The 18,927-nt window shown below is 34.1% G+C and overlaps 2 protein-coding genes across 6 annotated transcripts in view; one reads left to right on the forward strand and one right to left on the reverse strand.

Annotated features, from left to right (window-relative positions):
- The window catches only part of Mctp (multiple C2 domain and transmembrane region protein), a 58,439-nt gene that overhangs the window by 6,476 nt on the left and 33,036 nt on the right, over positions 1 to 18,927 (reverse strand). Inside the window, exons 2-13 of one of the 5 annotated variants that reach the window (XM_089709488.1) lie at positions 13,565 to 14,096; positions 12,521 to 12,665; positions 11,097 to 11,248; positions 10,459 to 10,617; positions 9,376 to 9,562; positions 8,507 to 8,703; positions 8,014 to 8,227; positions 7,696 to 7,841; positions 5,456 to 5,601; positions 5,198 to 5,254; positions 4,401 to 4,477; positions 3,779 to 3,885 (exon numbers count right to left, since the gene is read on the reverse strand). In XM_089709488.1, the coding sequence (XP_089565614.1) occupies positions 3,779 to 3,885; positions 4,401 to 4,477; positions 5,198 to 5,254; positions 5,456 to 5,601; positions 7,696 to 7,841; positions 8,014 to 8,227; positions 8,507 to 8,703; positions 9,376 to 9,562; positions 10,459 to 10,617; positions 11,097 to 11,248; positions 12,521 to 12,665; positions 13,565 to 13,974 (1,997 nt within the window). In that variant the 5' untranslated portion in view covers positions 13,975 to 14,096. Of the gene's footprint in view, positions 1 to 3,778; positions 3,886 to 4,400; positions 4,478 to 5,197; positions 5,255 to 5,455; positions 5,602 to 7,695; positions 7,842 to 8,013; positions 8,228 to 8,506; positions 8,704 to 9,375; positions 9,563 to 10,458; positions 10,618 to 11,096; positions 11,249 to 12,520; positions 12,666 to 13,564; positions 14,097 to 18,927 lie in introns of those variants that run through there. The other 4 variants (XM_089709490.1, XM_089709489.1, XM_089709486.1 and 1 more) reach the window with 4 other exon arrangements.
- LOC149478353 (uncharacterized) lies at positions 688 to 3,563 on the forward strand. Its single transcript, XM_089709621.1, has one exon. The coding sequence runs from the start codon at positions 730 to 732 to the stop codon at positions 2,671 to 2,673; it is 1,944 nt and encodes a 647-aa protein (XP_089565747.1). The 5' UTR covers positions 688 to 729; the 3' UTR covers positions 2,674 to 3,563.

An 18,927-nucleotide genomic window follows, 5' to 3' on the forward strand; every position in this document is an offset into this window, starting at 1 on the left:
AATGTACTATTTTATTATCAACCGCTGAAGTCGTATCTTATAATTGTAAAGGCGAACGGCTTGTTATTCGCGCGCTTTTAGATTCCGCTTCGCAAAGTCACTTCATTACGAATGAATGTTGTGAACGTTTAGGTATTAAACCGCAGAAAACCGAACGTACTATTATTAAGGGGTTCGGTGGTTCAGAAAAAATTGTAAATAGTAATTCCGTAAATATAAAATTTTATTCACGTCTTGACAACAACATATCTTTTAATATTTCACCGCTAGTTGTTGATCATGTTACGGATTTACTACCTACCGCTGTTATAGACACTTCTGTCTTATCGCATATTTCGCATTTACCGCTCGCAGATGAGAGTTTTGGTACGCCAAATAAAATCGATTTATTAATCGGTGCTTCTCTGTTCCCTCATCTGCTTCTCCCCGACGTAGTTCATGCATCTCGTGACTCGTCGGCGCCCGCTGCATTGCGCACGGTGTTAGGCTATGTAATAATGGGTTCAGTACCCACCATACCTAACATACATAAACCGCCCTTGACGTGTTGTCACGTTCAAGAGACCGCCGCTATTGACTCATTAGTCAGGCGTTTCTGGGAGCTCGAGGAGCTTCCTACCGCACCGCCCGTTCAACATCCCGATGATGTTGAATGCGAAGAATATTATAAATTAAATACAACCCGCGACCCCGTGAGTGGCAGATATATCGTTTCGCTTCCATTTAAGGATGATTTCTACACTCTCGGTGACTCATTTAAATATTGCCCGCAAACGTTTCATGTGCCTCGAAAGAAAGCTTCAAGCTTCACCTAAATTAAGGTTGGCATATAATGACGTCATAAAAGATTATCTAACGAAAAATTATATTTCACCCGCGCCTCCGTATGATCCGCGTGACCCTACACCTATTTATATTATACCGCATCACGCTGTTCTGCGCGAGGATAAATCGTCGACTAAGCTGCGCATGGTTTTAGATGCTAGCATGCCAACTTCTGGAAGCCAGCGTTCGTTGAATGACCTTCTGCATGTTGGGCCGAATTTACAAGGCAATTTGTTTACAATAATTTTAGGTTTTCGTCTCCACGCGATTGCCATGACCGCCGATTGCCGCCAACAGTTTCTGCAGATATTCGTGCGTGAGTTTGATCGTCGTTTTCAATGTTTTTTATATCGTTTCAGCCCGCAGGATCCGCTGCTTCTTTATCAATTTAATCGAGTTTGCTTCGGCATCAAGTCTAGTCCTTATCATGCACTACGCACGGTAAGACAGCTCGTAGAAGATGACGGCGCGAAATATCCGCTCGCGAGTGGCATTGCGTCTTCCTCGTTGTATATGGATGATATCGCCTTCTCTATTCCCACGGAATGTGAAGCAGTTTCCGCGTCGCAGCAGCTCATCGATTTGTTTAAGGGAGCTCAGTGGGATCTTATTAAATGGAATAGTAATAGCAAAAATGTGTTAGATAATCTTCCCGCTTCGCACAAACTTTTACCCTCCGCGGTGGAGTTTGATAAGACCGTGCAACATAAATTACTTGGTCTGCATTGGTCTACTGTTGATGATTGTTTTTATTTTAAAATTACCGCATCCGCCGATGTGATGTGCACTAAGCACTCCATCTTGTCAATTACCGCCCGTCTGTGGGACATGATGGGCTTCGTTGCTCCCACAGTCGTGTATAACATCCCATCAAATAATTTCTACCATGTTTCTGGTATTGAAAATCCCGCTGACATTCTTTCGCGTGGCATTACGCCACAAAATCTCGTACCGCACCCTCTGTGGTTCCACGAACCCCAGTGGGCTCGTTCGGACCCATCTGATTGGCCTCTTAGGAGTCTCGATGGTGAGTCTATCGCAGACATTCCCGAACGAAAATTATTAGCGCACACTGTGTGCCCGCCTATAAAGCATTGCGCTTTATACGATACCGCCCTTCGCGTCTCGTCGCGTCGTGTATTTTATATTTATAGGTTCCTTATATTATTAACCCGCCGCGGTGTTATGATGACCGTAGAGGAACCTAATTTCGCTGAGAATAAAATTATTCCCGCCCTGCAAAATAAATATTTTGCAGAGGAGTATTATAATATACTCTTTTATAAATTTTATTCACAGGCTTTCAACCGCTTGAAGCCTTTTATTCGCAACAGACTTATCCTCATCGGACGTCTAAGCGATTCCGCCCTGGATTATGCACATAAGCATCCAGTGATATCACCGCGCAATGATCACATAATTATCATGATCATTGACTATTATCATATTAAATATATGAATATCATAACGCATTTGTTTCGTGTTATTTTAATTACCGCGCTTTTATTAGCTTTACCCGCGCCGCAAGTCAAATCTGAACACGTCAGTTTACTTGATAGGCATTCGCTACTGGACAAGTTAGTTCAGTCGTTTTGGAAACGTTGGAGAATGGAATACTTACACGGTTTGCAGGTTAGGCAGAAATGGAATATGCCTTCCACACCTATTACTCCTGGAACGGTCGTGGTTGTGATAAATTATAATACACCGCCCCTAACCTGGCGTTTAGCCGTCGTAGAGAAAGTACATCCTTCAAAGGACGACGTCGCGCGCGTTTGTACAGTTAGAACCGCCAAGGGAACTTACCTTCGCCCGGTCGTTCGTTTATGTCCGCTTCCAAGACAATAGTTATATCGCATTAGTATATTACCGCAGTTAGTTAAGTTTAATTTTAAGTTTTGCACCGCTTTCGTTTATAATTTCTTAGTTATAATACCGCCGTGACTTTAGGAATTTTTTATACCCCGCTCGCATTACGCGATCCTAGAGTCATAGAATTTGTTAGTTATATTTCCGCCGTGACTTTTAGGATTTTTTATTATCCCGCTCGCATTTTGCGCTCCTAGAGCCATAGAACTTGTTATTTATATTACCGCCGTGGCTCTTAGGACTTTTATCAACCCGCGCGCGTTATGCGATCCTAGAGTCATAGTTTTCGCTGTATCTTATGATTGGTTTTAAATGGTGACCCATTTAGGGCGGGTGGATATGGTAACGCCAATATAATTAAAATAGTAAATGTAGAAATTAAACGTTTATTGTTTGTGGTGTGTTCCTTCATCCTTCCCTACATACGAGCACAACCAATCATCGCGTGGTCACTAACCACGTGACACGTCCAATAAGACGTGAACGCGACGTTCGTGTCGCGGCAGTCAGTCGGGTTCGCTCCGTGCCTTCGCGAGGTTCGGGACTCGGCCACCGCCGGAGAGCTTCCACGAGGCTCTCTAGATCATCAGGCATTGTGCCCTTGTAACATCACCGGGGTATCCCGTGCCCCGGCCCTTGGTCGCGCTCACCGCCGCGTGTGTGTTTGTGTGGAGTGTGAGACTGGACGCCGTTCGTGCCCGCCGCGAGCTGGAGGACCCTGACCGCGTGGCGGCGCGTGTGTTCTGGACGCTACTCCCTCCGACGAGGTACGTGCCGTGTGTATCCTGTCTATCCCTCTTTGCTAACACCACGTAGATCTAAATACAGTCCACTTTCATATCGAAAATATATTTACGTATATTTTTATATTGGCGCGACCACATAATAAAAATAACTGTATTGTGTAAACCAGTAAGCATTTCAAATAGCTCCTATAACATTAAAAAAACCTTTTGTATTTCTGAATAATATAATAATTTGTGTAAAAATAAGACATTTCAATAGAAATTTAATCTGATCGAAAAATAATTGAAAATTTAATATTTCCTTCCTAAATAAATTTAATTGATATATTTATACATACTTCTTAACAGCTTCTCCCAAAGACGCGACATATCCAATCGCGTTTTGTACTGTTTGCGTCACTTCCTGTATCGCTTGAAGCCTCTCTTTTAGTGATTTTTTCTCTTCCTGTTAAAAAATAATTAATATCGTTACTACAACTAACTGGTAACGAAGAACTATAGAAAGGAAAGAACACAACAGATTTCTAAATAATTAAAATCTATATTTGTAAAAACGTATAAAAAAGAGCGTGTATGCCGAGTACACGTGTCAGAAGTGAAACTTTTTTGGCAAGATTCAAAGATACCAAAATCGTCGCCTTACTCCATGACGTGACGGTATTGCCATGACGCGACCTTGAAATTTTACTCTCAACGCACCTAAAGAAGTTTCACTTCAATATTACGTAAAATTGTAAACAATCTATACTAATATTATAAAGCTGAAGAGTTTGTTTGTTTGAACGCGCTAATCTCAGGAACTACTGGTCCGATTTGAAAAATTCTTTCGGAGTTAGCTAGCCCATTTATCGAGGAAGGGTATAGGCTATATATCATCACGCTATAACCAACAGGAGCGGAGTAATGCGGGTGAAACCACGCGGCACAGCTAGTCATATTTAAGCATTAGAAATACATCACCTTATCCACATCTTCTTCATCGTCTTCTTCAGCCAATAAATCATCATCATCCACAGGGAGAAGCAATGGGTTGCCACCTGGAATAATTTTTATATAAATAAATAAATAAATATTATAGGACATTATTACACAAATCGACCTAGTCCCACAGTAAGCTCAATTAAGGCTTGTGTTGTGGGTACTAGGCGACGATAAATATATGTATTTAATAAATACATATATAGATAATAACACCCAGACCCAAGAACAAATAATTGAGTTCATCACACAAATATTTGCCCTGACCGGGGATCGAACCCGGGACCGTCGGCTCAGTAGGCAGTTACTTTACCACTGCGCCAACCGATCGTCAAGCCGATATAATAGTATATTTCTTGTAATAATTACCAAAAAAACGGTATATTGTAATTTAACCGTCTTTTGATATAATAATATGTGCGTCTAAATAACATAAGTAAAAGAAAGAGAACTAAATAACGTACCTAAGTAATCTTTTACTAGAGGTAAGATGAATTTCAGATATTGTAAAAGCCTAGATCTGGCAGGGACAGACCAGCATGTTTTTTTTGTCTTATATATTTTGTCAATTAATTAGAATAGTTCATAAAATACACGGTATTAATTAGTTTGAATTTGATAAGTAATAACTACTTATTAACTACTATTAATATTTTACACCTAGAAAGGTACATGCACAACACACAAAAAAAAATACATTAATGACACACGAACATAAAAATTATTAAAAATTAGTATCAATAAAGTAAAGCATGCACACGAACAACATTAAAACTTACTACTAAATAAAAACGATTTTAAATATTCCCGAGGACTTTTGTAGATGTTTAATTGGGCTATAAATGAAAAACAGAAAATTATAAGATGCATTACAAATAAAAAAAAAAAAAACTACGGACTAATACGAAAAAATATCAACCACAGACACAAAAGAATACCTAGCTAAAACTTCATGTGTAAAAATAAACAAATTCGGTTTCTATTCTCAATACATTACTACTTTTCTAAACAAAACAAAAATATCAATCCATACTAACCCGTCAATCTATATATCAGCCAATTCCTTGCGAAAAATAAGAGCAATAGAAATGGCAGCATCCACATTTCATAGTAGTAACAAAAGGTAAGCCACGCTAATAGACCAATGAAGGATAATATTTTTGATTCCCATTCGAAACAGTCTCTGAAAAGGAATAATCATTATTATTATACAAACAATAAACATAAAACTATATCTGTGGTCATTAAAAATTAAAAACAACATTATATAAGCTAATAGAGAACTATATGTATATCCTAAAAAGAATCAATTTATCATGGACGTATAAAAAAAGACGGACGGTATATCGCCTAAACATTGAGTGAAGCCTAGTAATGGCGGCGAAACATCCGTGTGTGTGTGCCATGTTGCCATGGCAACAGCTGTCCTGATGACAATGGCGGCTGTATTTTTTTCTATAAATTTTGTCTTAATAATTTTGTAATTAAAACATAAAAGAAATAACTTGCTTCCCTGTGGAATGTAATCCCTTGTGTTTTGTTATTTAAAATTGCACTGTTGCGACACCATTTAACCACGCAAGACGGCATTTTAAATATTTTTTGTGAAACAGTGACGCAGTTAATCAGTCGGTAGTTCACGACGTAATGGCGCCGACTAGCTTACTATGGTGAGAGTGTGTGCGTGTTTATTGTCTTTACACGATCGCTAGCTTACTATGGTGGCTTCACGTTGTTTGTTCGTAATACGGCGTCCGTCTTTTTTTATACGTCCATGCAATTTATATAATATTTTTTTTTATTATAAACAAGAACCCAACTCTGTTATCTATGGGCTTATAATTTAAATCGAAAATATTTGTTCGAAAATAGCGCCATCCAATATCAAAATTCAAAACAAATATAATATAATCTAGACCGCCCCGCAATCATGTTTTATGGAGTTCATAAATACTATTTTATTTTCATTGTACATATTGTTACCTCAAATTCTTAAATTAATATATTAATTATCTATTTTTACTACGTATATTTATCATTAAAAATACTTATCTACTAGTGGTTAGTTGATAGTATACCTACATTTAAATCTTCACTAACGAAACTTCACGTATTAAAAATATCGATTGTAGAACATTTTTGCGTGAGTAGACAACATAAATCTTGTACACCCAAATTGCGATATACATTTGGATGAACTGATTTATCCGGAGTTCTGTTTTAAATATAACTATCATTACAATGAGTTTATGTGTTTATTGTTATTATTTTTAAACGGGCTCAGATAAAGAAGGTTTTAATTTCGATTGCACAATGTCTTTTTCTGTGTTAAGTATAAGGCAAGAAGATAATATTATTATAGCACAATAGTTATTATACCAATGTATTATTAGATTATCTGTGTTATAACTAGGTATTTGCCAGAGTCAAGTTTTTTTTCTGATTTTGCCGCCAAATACCGATTTTTTTTTTTCAAAGATTATAAAATAATGTTCTATGATTGAATATGTTATCTTTATGAATGTTAATAGTTTTAAATGGGTGTATTATATATTATTATGTGTTAACATAATGGCACAATAACTTGCCTTTTATAGATACGTTAGTTGGAAGCGTGTCAATTGTTATCAATAATCGATTTCATATTGTGACAACTTGATATATTCAAGTTGTCAATTGAGAAAATGGGAGTCTAGATGCATTTTGTATTATATGAATTTAATATTTATACTAGACCGCTTATTTTTTATGAAACCAATTCTTGTTAATAATTTGCTTTTTAGATAGCGATCGTCATTTAATAATATTGCACTGAAGTTACAGCAATTTATTTTAATGCTATAATATTTTATATCTGTCTTTTACAACAAAAAAATAACCGCCATTCGGATCCACAGGACGGACTAGGTTTTAAATAAAAAAAATAATCATCAAAATCGTTAAAAAAAAACAGTTAAACTGAGAAACCTGCCTTTTTTGAAGTCGGCTGAAAATGATGTTCCAGCACACACAACAATCTTATTTAAGTAGATACCTAGATGTTAGTATAATATGTAAAATAATTAATAAAATAAAAAAAAAATGGTTGTCTGTAAAGTCGGTAGTTGAACGTGACAACGTCCGATTGTGCTTCTTTGTCGCTCGTTCCGCGCTCTCGCTCGCACTTCAAGCCTTACATGGAACGCCTCAGAGCGAGGTAACGCCGCATGAGTCATGCTTTTTCGTGCGTGCAGCCGGCTCTATCGAATTATAAGACGTTGTCATGTCAAAAACTTACTGTAAAATTTTCCCAACTTCAATGAACCACATGATGATAGCTTTTAACCTCATAACGTTTCGGATGAATACTTGTCTTTTGAATTTCGCCTCTTGGTGCATGTACTTAGGCTCTTTTGGATTTACCGCTCGTATTGCTGCTTTTAACTGAAAAAAAAAAATGTTTTATGAAAAATTTTTGTTGAAAATAAGAAGATGAACGATTATAAAGAAATATGTAAAGCATCAGTAAATAATAAAATAATAAAACAGTTTCAAATGATCACGTGGAAATATAAAAAAAAATGAATATTTTCTATCAACTATTAAAAGAACTCACCGGATTCCATATAACAGACATTTCCAACAAAATTTGCGGGTAGTTGCCTTTCGCTCTAGCTCTCATCTTTTTGTCTTTTAGCGCGAACCATCGTTTCTCCCCATTTCGTATATTTAACAACGGTATTGCTAATTTCCCCAAAAACTCAACTTTATGATCGTGATCCTCGTCATATACTGTTATCTCTAAAATCGAACTTATGTCTTTGACTGTACTGAAAGGTGCCAGGAGGTTAGTAATTATTAAAACGAAGAACATTTATTTTGAAATATTTAAGAAACCAAAAACTTATTTCAACATTATTAAATGCATCATTCAGAAAGTATAACTAAACTTTCTGACCATTGGTAAGCTACATCCGTAACATTGGCATATCATTTTCATCTTCTTAAAAAAGTGACTGAAAGTCAATCTAGTTTGAAATTTACTTGAAATGTACAAAAACGACTTATTCTTTTGCTTCCGAATCAAAAGTAACAATCACCAAACTTACAAAGTAAATATCTTCATCCAATTAGGCGTCAAAGTTTTATACTCTGTATGCGTTTGTAATCTCGCATTGCCCAGTTCTAGTACGCAAAATGGATCAGATTTCCCTCCCAAGTCTGCAGCTGCTAAACCTTTAGCCCCATACACTTTGACACATAACCATCCTACACCACTAGATTGTTCGTTTAGGCGGAACCACGCCTAAATGAAGAAAAATAAAATATTATTAGTGCATTCCGGGAATTCCAGACGTCGGGTAATCCGGAAAATGTGAGTATCGTGAAAAATAAACAGGATAATAATAATATTTGTTTAATTAACCACAAGTCACGTATTTATTTAATATTATTGCATATACCCAGTCATTCGGATGCCTGAATGCACCTGAACAAATTAGTTCACAAACATTCACAACCTACAAAGAAGACAAGACTGCCGAACTACAAAGATAAGAAATACTGTGTCCCCAAAGTCAATTTCTTCCCTTTTATTATAACAAATGGTGTTATGACTAGTAATCGATATAATATTATTAAAACTGTGACTGCTGTGAGCTGTGGACTGTTAGTTTGTGGATCCACGTCACCACGTGTGAATATTCAGAAAATGGAATGATTAAATTTCTATTAAAAATCAATTATTGATAACATTAAAACATGTTCTATTATTGAAGTATACTAAGAGTTCGAAAATTATTAGGACAATATCGAGTTGTGTTATTAGCATTGTAGTTCAATAAAGTAGGATAAATAATAAGGAATTACCTACATTTTTAGAAGCAATATATTTACAGTGAAGATCTTATTAAAGAGTGCACACAAATCAACTAAACATTTGATCATGATATAAAAATACAGGTTCTTCATTACTTACATATCTCTTTTCAATATTCAATATATCTCTAGGATTTTCTCTATAGCTAGCCAGATCAGTAATAGTTTCAGATTGAGTTGTACCACTTATAGTTAAGAGAAGAAATATCTGTCCATTGCCATCTTCTAGATCCTTCCATATGTTGTGGGTTTTTTCTCTTTCTAACTTTGATAGGTCTATTGTGCATCTGTAATGAGAATATTTGAGTAGGTTAGGTATTAATCTACTTTGGAAATAATAGGTAGATAGGTGAATTTTAGCTTTGAAACGCCCTTTGGTACTTTGGATCAAACATCAGGTTTTTAAGGGTAAGTATAAGAATTTTAAGACTTCTTAAAAGTCAAAAGATGCTGAAGTGTTTATATTTGTTTTATTCAATCACACAGAAAGCTATTAAAACCATTAATCAAATTATGCAAAGACAAATAGGCCTACAAAAGATAGGACCGATATATAATAATTTTAATAGGTACCTCGTGAATTCATGGGCTAAAACGGGGAGATAATAGAAGTACCACTAGGTCAAGGTTTGATAAGCACCGTATACATTGTATGTATGTCAAACTATTTAAAGATAATGGCAGAGTTACGTCAGCAAATAGGTTCGTTTCCGGACATTTGGAAAACAACGATTTTACTGATTTGATGTTATTTTCGTTATTCGTTACCTACTCTAATAAAATCCTTAAACTTCTAACTTAGTTGAAAACTTTTCAATTGTTTAAACTAATTACTACTGCCTTTATATTTTCTTCATTTTATTAAAGTAACTTGAAAGTTTGGAACACTGATTAAATTCATTTAAGTCCGACTTTATAACAAAGTACTGTTTAAAATTCAAATTTGCCGGTAAATTTCAGACAACTTAAACTAATTTTATAATTTTTAAACAGAAGCTAATATATTACCTATATCTAAAACAGCAGATAAATTGGCTAAGCTTTAGTGTCTTATATTTCATACGTTATGATACATATTTTTATGCGCGAATTAGGAATTTTGGCATCAATTTACCTATCATTCCTTCACTAGCAATTGTTCTCTTGAATTTACTTGTATCAAATGAATATAAACTTTATTTACCTTCCCAGAAAGTCGTCTTTCGTCTGTTTATCCTTATCCCACACAGTGACTTCCAGTATTTGTTCCTGATCATCATACAAATGCAGATCGAACTGTTCCAACCAGGATGGATGTAAAGATTTCCATACTACCTTGCTCTTATATTTCTCGTTACCTAACCTGTTAACAATGTGTGTAACAGAAATAGAATCAAACGGATGTTCTTTTGTATGATCGATGATTCTGTTTAGGTATAGGTACGCTGTTTTATTTCAATGGTCACGTATAGAAAACTATATTGGCTGCGAGTTAAAAAATACATATGTCTATTTGTTCGGGATAATCCTTGGAACGTTTGAATTGATTTTAGTGGAGGTTGTATCATGCATGATAGAGTTTTCTTGGGCAAGGTACTGATGACTTTTTATATCTCATATCCTATTACGATATTACAGGTATCAGATAGTAAGTGAATATAAATATAATAAAAGATGGTTTTTCAGTTTGTATTAGGAATTAAAGATAAGATAAGAAAGATTGTCATTAGACAATTGATACCTTTAATTGATACCTAAATATTACTGAAACTACTGTGTACTGATTGTAAAATTTCTTCAAAATTTTCAAAGCCATATTGTCCGGCTAGTTACAAATCTTACCTAAATTTGCAGTAAGGATCGCTCGATCTCGTGTCCAGATCCATAGGAGGGAGGTTCTTCGCTTCCACCAGCACGATCGTTACTACGGAACTCCATATTTGAGCTTTTAGCCGCTTGTTGACGTCACTTAACCGCGTGTTCTTTAGGAGGTACTGCAATAAGGATTAATATATAAATTAACATAATGGGTAAATTATTATCTGAATATGTGTAAAAACGCGGAGAAAGAATCCATTTTAGATGTTTGGGTAGAAAAGTAATAAATTCATTGACAGCTTCATAAAAATATAAACCATAAGATTTATTTTGACTGGCCGTTGGTAGTGCCCTGCCTTCCAAACCAGAGGTCATGGGTTCGATTCTCACTCAGGACAAATATTTGTATGATGAAAATCGATGTTAGATCTGTGTCTGGGTGTTAATTATTTATACAAGTATTTATATAAAATTACATATGTATGTTTATCAACCATTTGCTGACAATGGTGAAAGATTAGTGTGGGATCAGATCGTGCCGAGTGTGAAAAATGTCCTGAAATATTTATTTATTACGCATGAATATATTATAAACATAACGCAATAAATATAATTGCACATCAATTTGTTTGTAACTTAATGAACTGGTGTAGCAATTTTGTTGTAATGTCTCGCTCTAGTTAATACAAAAACATACTCTAAATTAGTACAGGTAAAAATGTTAAGGATCTTTCTTTTGGAAATCCTTGATTGTTATTAAAGCTTAGTGTGGGTTGGAAGATTACGAATCTGGATAAATGTAATGAATACGCTTAATATTTGGTTTCTTAAATAAAATGTTAGTAACACAAATACACATAGACATAAAAACACATTGTTTTGATTCAAAGTTACATAGTAGGCATTATATACAGTTTCATAGATGAAAACTTAAGCAACTAATACCTTAAGTACTAGAGAACTTATAGCTAAGTAAATAAGAACATAAATGGTAACCACAACCGTGAAATCTATAAATATGAGTCAATTATATTATACCCAATATATCTACATAACTGTAAATTGTACACCACACCAACGAAATACACCATTAGTACAGTATTAGTAGACCCCAAGACAAATAACACAACAAATATTGACCATGTTCTTTATTAAAATGTTTATTTATGGCGGAGCAAGCAAATGAACCAGTAGGTCATTTAGGGGAGTTAGCAAGAATTACTAAAGCAGTTTTTAGTCCAGTGTGAGAAAATGATGGCGCTAGACAATCTATATATCTGTGTCCGTCTTTAACATTGGAATTAAAACTGCTTTAACACATTATGGTAATTCCCCTTGATGTCAATTCAACATCGCACAACATTGTTGGTGTTACAAGTGCTTTGCTGGCCTTTTAAGAACCACGTTACCACACCATTTGTTAATAAGGCGTATACACACAACTATACCCTATGAATCCTGTCGCTTCTATTCTTTAACCTTGGAAATCGACTGCCAATCTTCTCTATTATGTCTGAACATGTGTTTATAGCGAACGGAACGTCGACACTCTGTCCAGGGGGGAGACTGCCAGCTCTTGGTCTGATTTCGCTTCTGTGGATTTGTATTTATTTTCACTAAGTTCTTTGAAGGCTAAGTAAATAAGTATGTGCTCCTAAGCAAATACTTTTCATAGGTCATTTACAATATCTCATAAAATCTTTAAAAGAAACAAATTGGCTGAGGCTATTCAGGGATCACGTATAAGACCATTTTTACACGCTTTATATTAGCTTCACCTGTATGTTTGTATGTTTGTAACCGACTTCTTTGGGCGCGATTTTGACCCACTTTAAACGGCCAGATTTCGTTCAAACTTTGTAGATTTATTGAGGACCGATGACAATACAATAATTTGATAAAATTATTCCATTTTTTAGTTCGGTTTCTATAAAAAGCGTGTTTTTTAGTTTTTTTAAACTATTATTATTTTACTATGATATCACATTCAAAGCAAGAATTTGCCCCAATTTACTACTAAATGTAAATAATTAAAATATTTGATGATAGAGCAACTTCATTAGTAATAATTTTTACTGTAATTATAGACAAAATGTAATCATATTTCCATAGCTATGTGACACGTTTTAATAAGTCCCATAAAAGACCATTGTAAATAAGATGTCGTCAGACGCTATAAAGATCCTTGAGATATTAGATAGGAAAACTATTGACCGTTAATAGTTAATACTTTTACATGAAGATCCCAGGATTAAGATCACCCATGAAGACAAGATTTTCATTTCGATAATCAAAACTAAAAATGCGATAATATTAAAATGTTAGGATTTACAAGAGAATACATTATTTAGTAATAAAATACACATACTTGTAATCTTAGCAAATCGTCGTGCATTTTATTTAACACTTATTTTGGGTAATTTGTTTACATGTGACTTCTTAACCGTAAATTATAGTCTACATAACAGTAGATGCAATAACAACAAACTTACCGTTCATCACTAGAAGATAAACACGAGTAGCACGAATCACTCGAACTGTGGAAACTATAATCATCGTCTATATTTAAGTTCGTCGCAGACCGACATTTTCTATACAACACTCCATGTTTCTCAATAGTTAAAAAGTCTTTACAAATTTCCTTTGGATCTGCGGTGATACTAGGCTCATCTATTATAACTGAAGGAATGCTATCAGACTTGTGTTCTTTAGAATCTATAGACGATTTATCAATACTATCCCTGTCCATTGAGTCGATCGAACTTTTGTCATCTGATAGATGCGACACGAATCTCGATAGTTTGGATCTTTCTATCTTATTCTGTACTTGGTCTTGTATTTTCTCGTGCAGTCTCATTATTCTGTTCTTGAAACGTTCCATTTTGTGCTCCATTTCCGACATTTTTGTTATTCCAGTTCAACTGTTTGTTTCCAAATAATCACTGGCTTGTGTTTACAGCTTTGCACAGTTTGGGGATAAAATAAATGGAGGCAGCTCGACGTAGTTATCGAATGAGCGCATTTCTAGGAAGAAGAATATGTAGTAGATAATTTAGTGTGCGTTTTCTTAGGATATCGTAGAAGTATATTGTTTTGAAGATATAGTGAGTATCTTTAATTCAAAGAATTTTAATTCAATACAAAGTGTGTGGTTTTAAGTGAGGATATATATTTTATATGATGATGATCGTGCGAAAGTGTTAATTGGTGTGCGTTGTTTAAATGTTGCTGTATGCTAAAACAGATGTTTTCCTTCCTCGTAAACGATGTTTAAGAGCTAAATAGTAGTTACTACATAAGTGTTAGATCACGTAAATCGTTTGTTCTTTTCAACTTCATGCAACCGTAATAGTTTGCAATAAAACGGTGCAATTCACATCTAGGATAAGAATATTTCTTATATTATTTGTCTTGGCTTTTTTAAAACAGTTCACTGAAAGTGGATTTCAAGCTTTTATGTATTTCGTTTTGAATATTTTCTTCGTTACAGAACGAAATTGTTGCTGTTTACATTTTATGCAGATACATAACTTAAAATTTAATTTTCATAAAAATGGCTTTAGTATTTTATTTTTCGCGCATTTAATTAATTTAAAGAAAAATCTTTATTGTTAATTATGTTTACGGCTTAAGATAATATAATCAACATTAAGATAAAATCCAACTTCTCATAACGTTAACTTTTTATTTTTACGATGCTATCATGAAAAGTTTTTATTATGAAAACTTTACTAAGTGTAGAGTACTCAAAAAAAATCATACCTACTTACTACTACTAAATTGGCAGCAATCCAGGGAATTGTAAAATAATATTGTAGCTTCGATAATAGATCCATTTATAAAATAACATTAGATCGGATATAAACGAGATGTGTATTTAATTTATCACAGACCTTGCTAGTTTTCTAATTCAAACGCGAATTTTTTTGTTCGTGTAAACTTTTACAAGTGTAAAAAAAGATTAAACATTTGAAACTAGTTGAAAATAGTTATTTGCAATAACGTTTCTTATTGTATTATTCTTTGTTTCATCATTTTCTTCATGTAACATTTTATTAGTAAGTCGATACATTTTGCCATAGCCCATGTATGGTTAAAAAAGATTAAACATTTGAAACTAGTTGAAAATAGTTAATTGCAATAACGTTTAAAAATAATTAATTAGTGGCTTAATAAAAAAATCAATGCTTTTTGTATTTGCCAATTTTAGTACTCAAACCTATGCCGTGTATGATAAGAGTGTTGAAGTTAGCTAATGGTGTTAGCCTTTTAAAGTGCATCTAAAACCCTTTTATGCTACAATCAAGATAAGAGATTGTACAGCGATATGGTGTGCAAATTACTCAGTTATGGCATGTCCTTGTAATGTATTTGTTCCTCTTTTACAATGTTTAATTTTTATGTTTTATGCTTTGTCATTTTTGTAGTAATCGTAATCGTAGTATAATCCGGTCCCCGCGCTCAAGGCCCGCGATAGAAGCTATGCAATAGCTTAAAAAAAATAGAAAAATATGCTACACAAATTACAGTATGAGGGGTAACATATTTTTTCCTAGTAAAAATTTTCCTGTCCGTGTCAAACTTCTATTCAGCTTATATACGAGATTTTCCGCAGCAATATATGTTTCGTATCCATATTTAGGTACAATCTAGAGCCAATGATATTATATATAGATTCATCATAATATCAGGGACACGAAAAATACATTTTGTAGATTAGAAAGCTATCGTAAATTTCCTAAATGGGTAATATTTTACAGATTTCACCCTAGACTCTAGAAAATTGCAGCGAAAAACTTTCGTCTGGATAGTATTAGTGCTGACACTGCTAATGCTTGCGTTTACTTTTAAAACATTGAAAATTCCAATAATTAATTTAATTCAGTTTTGCAAAAGTGGACTTAACTATTTTGTGGTTAACGACGTCCGAAAATTCGAGCTATCCTTCTTGCAAAGAAGGAAATTAATCACTTTTGCTGTCATGAAAAGTAAATGATAGTCTCCCGGAAAATAGAATAGTTAGTTACCAACATTATCTTGAAAGACTGACATTGATAAGGGTTCAAATTAACAAGCAAACTTAATGTCCATTAACACCAGTCTGAAATTGATGGACTAATTCAATACGAAAAGACAAAGGAGATAATCTATACATAATATTAAACTACTGGACCGATTTTGATGAAATTTGGCACAGATAATCTTTAGTCCCTCTGAAAGAACATAGGCTACCTTTTATTGTGAAACATGTACCACGGGCGAAGCCGGGGCGGACCGCTAGTATATTATAAAGCTGAATAGTTTGTTTGTTTGTTTGAACGCGCTAATCTCAGGAACTACTGGTCCGATTTGAAAAATTCTTTCGGTGTTAGATAGCCCATTTATCGAGGAAGGCTATAGGCTATATATTATCAAGCTGAGACCAACAGGAGCGGAGCAATGCGAGTGAAACCGCAGCTAGTAATAATATAAAAATAGGAGATGTGAAAGCTTTATTCAATTTAGTAAAGCGTATAGCAATGTCAATAAAAATAATCTCAAATATCTGTGAACCGAATAGAATTACAGATTATATTGATCAGTGTGGACGACGGTAGTGTACATAAGGTAAATAAGTTAGATAACAATACAAATGGAGTCGTTATTTACTGTCCAATAATATTTGTTATTACTTTTCCTTTCATCATTATTACTCGTGACGTCATATACCTACGTAGCGTATGTGACGGCAAATTTATGACTCATAAAGCAGAAAAAAACCCATTTAGGACGGTTTTACATGATCTTTTATGAAGTTCGTTTGTTTATATAGCACTAATAGAAATTGAAATTCAATGTTTGTCTTCTTTAAGCCAAATATTGGCTCATTCATATTCAATATTAATTATAAATTCAATAATCACAATGCTTCTTTGTTGGTCACGTTTTCACTTGATGGGTAGTTTAAAATCAACAAATATATAAATTTGGCTCGTGACAAATTTCAAATTCTAATAGTTAATCAGAAACACTAACAAAGTTTATGCTTATGGTGTAAATGTTTTATTTCCTTCATTCTAAATAATCAAGTGCAGGATAACGCGATCTAATCTCAAAATTATAACCAATTTATTAGCTTTTAATCCCCAGACCCAATGTTAACAAAATAATTATCCAGACTACGATTTTATCGTGATAAATTTGTAAAAGCAAACGTAAAAATGGTTAAGCTTATAAGGAGCTTAACTCAGATACCGAGCTCAGGAAATGTCCCGTTTTGGTGAATATATTCTTACTGGCGTGAAAGCAATTTAGATTAGCCCATAATATTTAATCAAAACGAATGGTTATGTATCAAAAGGATCCCTTTTGGCAAGAATGATAAATGATATGGATGATGGAACTTTTGCGTAATTGAGATGTATTATATTGAGATGTATTATTTTGATCTGGGAAACAGGTTTTTTTGTACTAGTTTAATATGACTATATGCGGGTAGTTAACATAATTTACTAGATCTTTGACGTGCCTTGTCGTGCCGAGTAATTCCACAGACGCTCATACAATAATATTTTTCTCTGAACAATTATATATACACTGTATTTGCATAGATAAAGTTTGCACTTGATCCAAAAAAAATAAAATTCAATGTCGGAACTGAACGCGCTCGTAACGAATATTACTTAAAATTACATAATGGTATCAACTTATTGACACACTGCATTTGTACGCATTAATAAATTATGGCCGTTGAGTCTAATCTCAGGAGAATATATGGACATATTAATGCACAGTCAATTAATTCCAAATGTCCCACATTCAAGTACAATGCCTGTCCCAACGGTCTAACTAGCTTAATTGGCGGTTTTGCTTTTACGTTCTCTTTATTCATTAAAATATTGAATGAATTATTTAACAGCGAGAATATAAATGTGGTCGTTAGTTGTGAAATTTTCGTTCTTAATATCTATTTGTTCATCTTTTTTATTACCATATACAATAAATAAATAACTGGTTAGTCCTATCTCTAAACCATAAACACCGCAATTATACGATGGTGGTCTAGACGTAATTCATGTGCAGAATTTTATCGAATTAAGGTAAAAACCTTAATATCGAGAAATACAGCTACACATATAGGGATTTTGTATTATTCGGAAATTTCCATACAATACTGAGCTTTATGCAAAAGCGGGGATGATTAAAGCTATAACTTTCGTCTCTCTCACGCGAAAGAGGCATTTCAGGTGAATTTGAATTTTCAGTAGTATTTATAAATTGTTTCTCCTCTCTTATGACTGAGGTACCTTCCACCAGAAATGAAATTCTTTTCGGATTTGCAATGAGTGCATTTATCACAACTTACGTTCTCTGTAGCGACTTTTAAATTGTTTTTATATTATACCTATTGTATTTTTCGCTTTTTAGTGGTGTATGTTGGTATCTTCTAATTTAAGAAACTTTCTTATATGTATCTTTGTATTATGTGTCTTTCTAAAACACACAGCGTTGGTGAAGAAAGCTGTCTATGAATCCTATATATCTCTATGAAAAAGGGTCACCTTACCGAATATCGATGGATTTTTCACCTCACTAGCAAGAGCGCGTCCCTAGTATGTCATCTGTCATCGCCAATTTGACATCACCTTTGAAGCGCTGTCATCTGCCTCTGCCGGCATAGCGTTTATGAATTCGTGCGCAATAACATCGCGCAGAATATAATTAGTATTTATCTCTAGTAAAAGTGATCAGATTAAGTTACTTTTACCTTAATAAAACACATAAAGCGTTAAATTTTAGTAGTAATTGGTTTAGGAACGGAATTAGTTCCAATACGAAACACAAAAGACCACGTTGTCGGAAGAAAATTCGAAAA

Source organism: Colias philodice, chromosome 22 (genome assembly GCF_061535455.1).
Source record: "Colias philodice isolate Cphi_HAF_F1 chromosome 22, ilColPhil1 Martin Lab GWU primary, whole genome shotgun sequence".
NCBI lineage: Eukaryota > Metazoa > Arthropoda > Insecta > Lepidoptera > Pieridae > Colias > Colias philodice.

Coding starts and splice junctions, on each gene's coding strand:
- LOC149478353 (XM_089709621.1), top strand. CDS start 730: ATGATTTCTACACTCTCGGTGACTCATTTAAATATTGCCCGCAAACGT.